The 10050-nt window shown below is 37.6% G+C and overlaps 1 protein-coding gene across 1 annotated transcript; it reads left to right on the forward strand.

Moving 5' to 3' along the window:
* Positions 1 to 5371: 5371 nt before the first annotated feature.
* On the forward strand, positions 5372 to 9599 carry LOC126366337 (uricase). Its single transcript, XM_050009485.1, has 5 exons — positions 5372 to 5527; positions 5611 to 6119; positions 6349 to 6472; positions 6757 to 6943; positions 8774 to 9599. Exons 1-5 carry the CDS (start codon positions 5505 to 5507, stop codon positions 8945 to 8947), a joined length of 1017 nt encoding a protein of 338 aa, XP_049865442.1. The 5' UTR covers positions 5372 to 5504; the 3' UTR covers positions 8948 to 9599.
* The last annotated feature ends 451 nt before the right edge of the window (positions 9600 to 10050 follow it).

Below are 10050 nucleotides of genomic sequence, written 5' to 3' on the forward strand. Positions count from 1 at the left end.
AGATCGCGTAAACAATCACGTATCCACTTTGTTCAGCTACTAATGCACGCTACGCGAGATAATAAAACGCATGCTACACTAAATTTATTTATTTTAGGTAAGTACATTTTATGTAGCATGCGTTTGAGATTACTACTTAAAATAAGACCGTCTATTGTACTCTTTCTATTTCTCTTTTGTTTTGTATTTTGTATGTCCTGTTTGTGCAATAAAGTATTTGTTATGTTGTGTTATAACTAGAGGTACAATATATATCAGGCGGCCAATAAAAGTTTTGTTATGTACAAGATCGCTACTTAAATCATCTGAAATCTGAATGAGATGATGAACATTATTGCTCTAACTAATAGAACTATAAAACCCATTAATGATTATGTATTTATGTAGGTATAAGTACGAAAGGTCATTTTTCTCGTTGCATGAGTTCTTTAGAAATGTCCTATCTTTATACTTACCTACTTATCTATCATACAAATGTTAATATCTTATGAGGAAACCCATTAATTATTGTGTATAAGTAAAGTACTTACATATTATGCTGTTACATAATATTCGTATCTTAATTCTCGCATCTTCACGGAACTTATGAATATACGTAGAATACCCAGATATTACTTATAATGACTGAATTTTCCAGACGGTTTCTAAAAATGTATCTAGAATGGAATACTTACATACAGCTTTGGAGTATGACTTGTCCGATACCGATCCCGCCGGCGTGGTCGACGATTTCCCTCAATCAGCGCTTAACGCTATCGACCCACTAGGGTCGAGTAATTCTTTAAAATATTTTTCCTCTCAGATGCCGCCCTGAGCCGAGGTTCGTGCCCAACTGGGCACCCTCAGGCCTGTTGTCTTAACGTTGTACCACGTGAGAGCCTTCAACGCTCCCGATTTGTCCGGCCAAGTAGTTAATGCCATCTGCGGCAAATCTACAATAAGTCCGTAAAAAAAAGGTACGACTTGTAAAAGTGACACGAATCTTCAATAAATCACGTCAAAAAATAATAATGTACCTAAAAGTACCAAACACATAATATTTTGTTATAATTTTTCATTACACGATTAGATTTGGGCTTTTGAATTGATAAATTGCAGTTAAATTATTTGGTTGCGGACAACGTCACGTGTTGTTTTACTATTTGTATTGATTTTCTTATTATTTCATTTTTTCGTTATTAAGGTATCTTTAAAAGTTCGTAGGTACCTTTTTGTTATACAATAATCCCATCAAATCAACTTTGTTCTTTTATTTTTTGACATGACTTATTGTATCGCAAATGGCGTTAACTACTTGGCCGGATCAACTTTGTGAATAGTTAATGAGGGACTTTTCAGGCAGGTTTTTGGGTATAAATGATGACCCTTGTTATTACACCAAGGCACAATTACATCTTCCACCCATTATTATTCTGATCAAAATAAAGAGAAGCAATATAATGGTGCTAATTCCTGTAAATACCATCTAATTTTATTTTAAGTTATATCTGTCATTTTCTTATCCGCTGAAAAGGAAAGGGACGGGTAATCGACAAGCATAAAATTTATGGAACACACGTCAATTTTAAGCACAAATCTAAACCAACCGTCTAAAAATTTTACATCCGTCAATAACCCGACACAGTTAAGTAGACAGCACGTCAAACGGATTGCATACCAGCGACGTACCTTTTGATTCGCCCGGGTTATTCATTCATTCACTCATTCTTCCTAAAATTAAGAGCTGTGAATCATCCGTCCCTTTCCTTTTCGACGGATATGAAAATGACGGATATAACTTTAAATAAAATTAGGCGGTGTCTGCAGGAATCGGGGCCATTGATGATATATAACGTGTCGATAGCTATATTGCGTTTGAAATTTGGTTTTCCACGATAGGACAATAATATGTTTCTAAAAATCCATAGTGCGCCAGTTTATAGTCCATTTTCCCGATTAGTTAAGTACTTATCATAATTTAAATATTTGTTTGATATGTTTTCCAAAAATACAGGTTTCATTTTTGTTTTAATTTGATAAGTTGTACTCTGAAGAATAAAGTGTGCGCGTGTAAAGTTTATCGTTAGTTTTACTTACAACAATAACAACAAAATCTAAATACCCACTTAGTTTCGTTTGCCATCCACGCAATTGTGATGGTCACCTTTGATCATCATCATCTCCGCATTATCCCGTTTTTCACAGGGTCCGCTTACCTAACCTGAAGATTTGACAGGTTCGGTTTTTTACAGAAGCGACTACCTATCTGATCTTCCAAGCCGCGAATGGAAACCAGCCCAATACAGGTTAGGTCACATGCCTCCGAAAATGCATTCCTTGGGAATGTGGGTCGTGGTGTAGGCACCCTCGATGATAAGAAAAATTTGGGTCCCCATATTGTGACTAATGCGTATTATCTACGATATTTCCCATTGGTAAGTAGAGGCTGAGACCACCGAATCCCACTTTCTAAGATCCTGTTCTACTATTTCCGCTCGTCCGCTGTCACTTCTTTAAAACATCCGAATGATTTCATTTATTAGAACGTATACCTATTGACCGAATTGGAGATGTCTTTAGACAAGGTTCAGTGCGATCTACTCTGAACCGGCGGCGGTGCGTGAATGAAACTATTGATGGAAGCAAGAGAAGTATGCCAGGTTGGAAGCAAATATAATTCCATAGTCTCTGCTTACAAAAGGAAATGGGCGCGAGTTTATGAATGTGTATGATTTCTTTAAAGCGGCATGTCGATCCAGTAGGTAGTAAAAAACACAGGAAATTTAAGTTACACGAAATGACAAGGGTAGGTATCAAATATTTCTTATAATGTATATAAGGTTATATATTCTTATCATTTTTCCTGTTGTAAGGTTTTAAAGTCTTGCATGTACTTAGCGATAAACTTATCAAAACTAATTTAACTACAGAACTTTTCAAGATAACGTACTTATAAAAAAGCTGGCAAGTCTAAGTTGGCATTGCGTAATTCTAATTAAGTACTGAGGGGTTAAAATGGCCACATCGAAGCAATTCATCCAAGAAAGCAATATTGCAAATTGACATTTGCGCATATAAAACTAAGTGCGCAATGCAAACAACTGTCAAATGGTTTTCTATTTTTACGCATATTTTTTTATGTAATAATGTACCATGGCATAAATGTTACTTGTCCTATTATTAGTTACGCATAGTATTAATTTGTCATAACTTTTTAAGCATAATTTTGAAACTCATAACTACCATTAGCATAATAATTAATGACAATAATGACATATAAGCATAAGTATTATAAGCATAAAAACTATACTCCGAATAAGAAAAGTTTTGGCACAACTTTGAACATTTCCGAAACTTACTTTTTCCTTGGCTGCATTTGGTTCATGATTGTGACTTTTTATATTTTTTGACTCTATTTCATGCTGTTGGTGATCATTCAGTATACTTTTCGAGTTTAAGATAAACATGCTGGCGGCGCAGGGGTGGCCCAAGGGCCACCCCCGCCGCACCCTAACCTACTGTTATGCCCTGAAAAAATTATGACAAAACACTATTATTCTAAAAAAGAATTATGGATACCTATTTATATGCGAATAAAATTTATACCAACAAATATTAGTTCAAAAATAAGTTATACCTAATAAACCAGTATTCTTAGATGTTATTATGGGAAAGTACTATTATGCTTAAAAACGTTATGCGAAAAGGATTATGATAATTAAAATTATGACAAAACCATTTATGCATTTTAAGAGAATCCCCTGTCAAATAGCAATATTGCTTTCTTAGATGAATTGCTTCGATGTGGCCATTTTAACCACCCTGTTCCGTATGCTCCCCGCCAACCAACGTGATATTGAGTTGAATGCTCTAACCCTATAGGTACATAACATACCAACCAAACTATAGGTATATTCAAACCTAGAATTATTTTCCCTACAACGAAGCCAAAAACAGTTTCTTTGTAAATCATTTGAAGAAAATGTTTATTTGTTTGTACATGAGACTTAAACATAACTGGCGAGGAATGGCAGTATTATATTATACTCTCACACCTCTGTCTACCCTTTCGGGAATATAGCGTTATGTCATGTTAAGTTTGTGCTTTTACAAGCCACTTCACGCTTAAACGTTTATAAAACTGGTATTCATTTAAAGTGACAAAGTAACTTTCAGTTTTGTAAAATTACTAGATACTTACTTAATGCTTTTTTCGATCTATGAATAGCTTTCAATGTGTTACACGTGTAACGACCTAAAATAAACATATCGAGATAGTCATTGCTAAAAAAAACTAACATATCACCATGTTTAAAATATTTGCAAATTTCAGTAAATTGACAACGATAACCCCTGGCCCTGTTTGTCTGTTGGTATTTGCGTCATCATATTTTTATTTTCTGCACACATAATGAAAAACACTAAACAATTGCCTAAAATAACTCAATACTGCCACAAATCACGTGATGACGATTCTATTGTCTGTTGGCAAGACAAGTATGTAAGTGCGAGATGCGATAAAATTTGGTACTCGTATACGCTGCGGGTTTCCTTGTTATTATTTCTGATTGATTTGAGAGGATTTTTTTAACTTAAGTCACTCTTCTTCTTATCGTGTGGGTTGTGAGGTAGAATACCAACCTCATCAACCCTGGTGTCAGGGTTATAATTGAGCTGCCAAAGGCCCATGACATGGCTCATGTAACGATTACTCACTTACATCTGTAAATAGTAACTGGGACCAACGGCTTAACGTGCCTTCCGAAGCACGGATCATCTTTCCTTCTTTTTTTTCTTTTAATCACTTATCCTTAGATATTGTCGTGGTGGATTGATCCGAATTTCCAGTGCTGTCATTTGTAACGAATATTAGTGCTTTACTTCAACCCCTTTTAAAATGTATTATCTACTTAATTGCCTACTTATTACTTATAATCAACTTTCATTATTCAATTACCATACGAGATATTGCAATGCTTACTGAACTTTCATGTTTATAAATAAAACGATATTAAGTAATAATATATAGGCTTCATATTAAAGAGAAGTAGGAGAAAAGCGATATTTTACTGACTAAGGGGTTGTATTAATAAACGAATCTCAGCTCCGAGACTGCCCTCAAGATCATGTCAATGTGACAGTTCTTATATAAAAACAGGGACTTGAGCATCATCTTGAGGGCAGTCTCAGTTGAGATTAGTTTATTAATACCACCCTAAGTACATAAAAGCTCTGTTCATATGAAAATTTTCTGAATCAACGAACAGGAAGATAAATTAAGTTTTACCATGATACTTTGTTTATCATCATAAATACCTACTTAACTATTTCATGTACTTAATTAATGTTATGATAATATTCAGTTACAAGTGGGCGCGTGCTCGGCGGCGATAACAAGGGTCACGGGGGACTCTTATAAGTAGCTACTGACTCTGTCCCAATCAGTACTGTGTGAGCGGAGTGCCTGATGCGTTGGCGCAGTTTCTTACACACATTAAAGATCAAGTGAATTATTACATCTCAAAATGCCGTGGACAAGCACAAACAGGTAACTTAACTTTCTCGTCTGAGAACTGGGTCTTGTGATGTTTTTGTGATTGATAGGTTAGTAATGTGGGGTATTGGTTGCAGAATTTACGCGAAGCCTTCGAATACGGAATCGGTGGAGGGGCCGGCAGGGGGAGGGCCCTCAGGGGCGCGCGCCGTGCCTACGGCGGCTGCGGACAGCGGCGGCCGCTTCGAGCTGGCCGACCACGGCTATGGCAAGAGCTCCGTCAAGCTGCTCCACGTGCACCGCGACGGGGACTATCACACCATCCGCGAGTTTGAGGTCTCCACCGAGCTCAAACTAGCCTCTGAATCCGCTTACGTTCTCGGGGACAACAAGGAAGTAGTGGCGACCGACTCGCAGAAAAACACCGTGTATCTACTAGCGAAGAAACACGGTGTAAAAACACCCGAGGAGTTCGGCGCGGTGGTGGTGAATCACTTCCTGTACATGTACAAGCAAGTGGTGGAAGCCAAGTGTCGCGTGGAGGAGTACCCGTGGGAGCGGCTGCAGGCCGGAGTACCTCACAACCACGCGTTTGTCTTCTCTCCCACGGCCACTAGGTGGTGTGAAGTGTCACAGACCAGACACGGTATGTTCTTATTACAGTGTATCACTCGCATTTTCCAATTTCGAACCCCTTGTACCATAGACAGAAAAAGAAGTGTTTTCAAAAATAAGTTTTTAATAATAACGTTCTGAGTGCCTGTACTAACAGTCAAAATTAACGTTCTTTGTATATATCACGCATTCATATTATTCATATTCCGATAAGAATTTATAACTGCGACTATACTAATCAGCTGTTTTTGTTTATACAGAGGCAGTAGTAGTCAAATCTGGTTTGTCAAACCTTCGAGTGTTGAAGACCACACAATCAGCGTTCGTGGACTTCGTGCAAGACGAGTACACAACACTAGCAGACGCTGCGGAAAGAATATTCAGGTAAATATCATAACTAATGCGTTGAATTATTAGACATAGAACATAGAACTACTTGGAATAACTGATAAGCGAGTTAATCATTTGCGAATTCTAGAAAAACTATATCGAGACTAAAGCGACAAAGGCATCACTTAGCCATGAAGAGTTATTTCTTTAACATCATTGTTAACAGAAAGATCTTAGTAAAGTTTATTTACTTATCAGGTCGAAATCTTGCGTCTACACCCTCCTCTTACATGTGTTCGTTCATAACTTTTATAAACTGACCTTCTCATTATTTACAGTACGGTAGTGGAAGCAGAGTGGACGTATGACAGCATGCGAACGGCGAACTTCGACAACGCATGGTTGACAGTGAAAGACGCCATTCTGGATAAGTTCGCGGGCCCACCAGACACCGGCGTCTACTCGCCTTCAGTGCAACACACGCTATACCAGGCCGAGAAGGTGGTTTTGGAGAAAGTATCCGAGGTTAGTATTGAAAATTCTAATGCAGTGTTATATAAACTTAGCTGTCCACTCGTATGTGACTTAAGCTCAATGTTACATTAAACTAAAGTATTGCATCGACAAAGTGCTGTGCTTATGACTGTCTTTTAAAAAAAAGCTATATACTTACGTATATATTAGGATAAACTTTAGGAAAACACATTTGTCATGGTAAATTCGTATCAGTTTAGTAACGAGAAAATTCACATGACAAATAGGCGTCGTAAATTGAAGTACATCACTGTTATAAATAACAGTTTATTTTCCCTTTCGGCCAAAGTACTTACTCGTATTACAACGCGATAAGCAGAATTTCTCTGTAAACAAACAAGAAAGTGATCTGTACATGTAAATATATTTATACAGTTTATATATCTGGTCAATGTGCTTGTTTATCTACGCACTTGTCAGCACCAAATTAGTATAAATCAAATAAATAAGTCATGTTTATACATCAGTTTACGTATCGGCGCACGCGCCGATAAGGGTGTCTGACGATCGTCCATCATCCGTGTTTACTCGTCTCGATTATCAATAGACATTCTAAATCAAAAGCCAAGAAGTTCTGCTGCAGTAATTGATATTTATAGAGCTATAAATTATGTTATTATGTTATGGGCGATAGGCTGATCCCTTATCACCATAAGGTTCATCATATCCATCTTAGGACTTCGTATCAACAGTGGCTGCAAGTTGTCTTTGATTACTTGTGGCTCTGCCCACCCCATTTGGGATTACGGGCGTGAGTTTATGTATGTATGTATGTATAAATTACAGGAATTTCTTTCATCACTTAAGGATTTATAATGTTGAAATAAAAATCTGATAGGTAGAATATTGACCTCAATAGAAAATAAATTATATAATTAATTGCGGTTATTAATCTTGGTTTTTCTTATGTGTCCACATTAAATTAAATGTGAAATCGTATTTCGGTAAGTTATAAAATTTATTTTTACCTGAGTACTTACTGTTTTTACAGCGACAGACGATCATTAATTTGCTACCAAAAGCTTTAAAAAAATCGTTTGCCTTTTCAAGCCTTTAGTTGAAAGATAGTTGGCAGAGAATAATAATCAATGAAGGGCACATAGTAACGTAAATATAATTGTATTATCTAATAGATAGGACACAAAGCACAATATATTTGTCATGCCGACGCGGAACCATGTCAGGGATGTCAGAACTATCGCATCACGTGACGGTGACTTGAAGCTCTCGTCATGTTAGGTCAGAGATTATCAAGGCGGACGCCAGCATATCAGCTTCACTTGTTTTTTTTTAACTTGATATTGGCTAATAAGATAATTAGAGAGAATTCAGTTAGAGAATGAAATAGGAAATGTTTGGAATCACTGACTGCTTCTTAAATTTTTGTAACATGCCAGATATTTACTCAAAAGATAATTTATTGAATTAAAGTAAATTACGAAAGGCCACCATTATCAATCATCATCATCATCACCAGCCCATTAACGTCCCCACTGCTGGGGCACGGGCCTTCCCTATGGATGGATAGGGAGATCGGGCCTTAAACCACCACGCGGGCCCAGTGCGGATTGGTGGTTATTAACGACTACTAATGCAGCCGGGACCAACGGCTTAACGTGCCTTCCGAAACACGGAGGAGTTCGAGATGTTTTTTTTTTTTTTTGTGGTCACCCATCCTATGACCGGCCTTTGCGAAAGTTGCTTAACTTGAACAATCGCAGACCGAGCGCGTTTACCGCTGCGCCACCGAGCTCCTCAAAAAAAAAACCAACAACAGACTCTAACCAACAAATTTTAATACTTATTTTCTTTTGCCAACAGATTAACTGGATCAAGATGACGATGCCGAACAAGCATTACCTGAACATCGACATGTCCAAATTCCCCGCCAACGTGACTAAAGGAGACCCACGTCACCATATTTACCAACCCATAGACAAACCCGCAGGCCTCATCTACGCACAGCTACGCCGTAGACCCAAAAGCCGCTTGTGACGACATCGTAACGGCTACGAAGCGTAGCAGGCTCTACGACTTAACGCGGTACAGATCCCCGTATCGGTATTTTGAGTCATTTCAGTACTTTTAATGGAACAATGTTACAGGTCGCCTTCTATAAGTTGGCAGTGCCAAAGAATATATTTAAATGTGGAAATACAGTTAGGACACGGAATGAAATAACCTAATCCGGTACTAAGAATTATGATTTTTTTGCCAAATTATAGAAGGCGAACACTAGTGCTCATGAAATTGCAATAGGTACTTTTTATTGATTGTTTTCTAAAACGTAAGTGTTTTTGTATAGTGTCAATACAGTTATCAATAGTGTATGTGTACACTAATGTTATAATGCTGTTAGTTCCATGTAACAGACGAAGGGTTTGTGGGGGAATTGAATGGCTGTAAGAATCGATACAACACTGTGCGATTATTAATTTTAAGAACAATAGAGATGTATTATATTAGTTTATACAAGAGAAATCACTTGTTACATTTATGACTTTTTCGTAGATTTATATCAGTTATATCTAGTCAAGGTAATCAATGGAAAAGTTATAAAAGTGACAGTTTATTTAGGTTTGTTAGGACTACTCTGTACCTACCTATTATAAATAAAATTACTTTTAGGAAAATATGTCTTTGGTTACTCTTTTCTTCTTCCATTATCATGATATACTTTAGAACCATGTCACAGTAAATGTGGAATATGTAAATGGGTCATCTAAACTCCGACCCATATTTTAAACTATTAAACTCTGACCCATGTCAGAATTTAGATGACTTGCACTGAGTTCAACAGCCTCTGTGGTCTAGTGGTTCGAGCGTTAGGCTCACGATCTGGAGGTCCGGGTTCGATTCCCGATGGGGACATTGTCGAAATCACTTTGTGAGACTGTCCTTTGTTTGCTAAGGATTTTTCAGGCTTGAATCACCTGATTGTCCGAAAAAGTAAGATGATTCCGTGCTTCGGAGGGCACGTTAAGCCGTTGGTCCCGGCTATTAGCCGTAAAAACACCTCCACCAACCCGCAGTGGAGCAGCGTGGTGGAGTATGCTCCTTACCCCCTCCGGTTGATTGAGGGGAGGCCTGTGCCCAGC

Source organism: Pectinophora gossypiella, chromosome 1, assembly GCF_024362695.1.
Source record: "Pectinophora gossypiella chromosome 1, ilPecGoss1.1, whole genome shotgun sequence".
NCBI classification, from domain to species: Eukaryota; Metazoa; Arthropoda; class Insecta; order Lepidoptera; family Gelechiidae; genus Pectinophora; species Pectinophora gossypiella.

Excerpts from the sequence above, each read along its gene's own strand:
- LOC126366337 (XM_050009485.1), top strand. The coding sequence starts at position 5,505 with ATGCCGTGGACAAGCACAAACAG. Across the intron at positions 5,528-5,610 it reads CCGTGGACAAGCACAAACAG|AATTTACGCGAAGCCTTCGA; the intron begins GTAACTTAACTT and ends TATTGGTTGCAG. Across the intron at positions 6,944-8,773 it reads TTTTGGAGAAAGTATCCGAG|ATTAACTGGATCAAGATGAC; the intron begins GTTAGTATTGAA and ends TTTTGCCAACAG.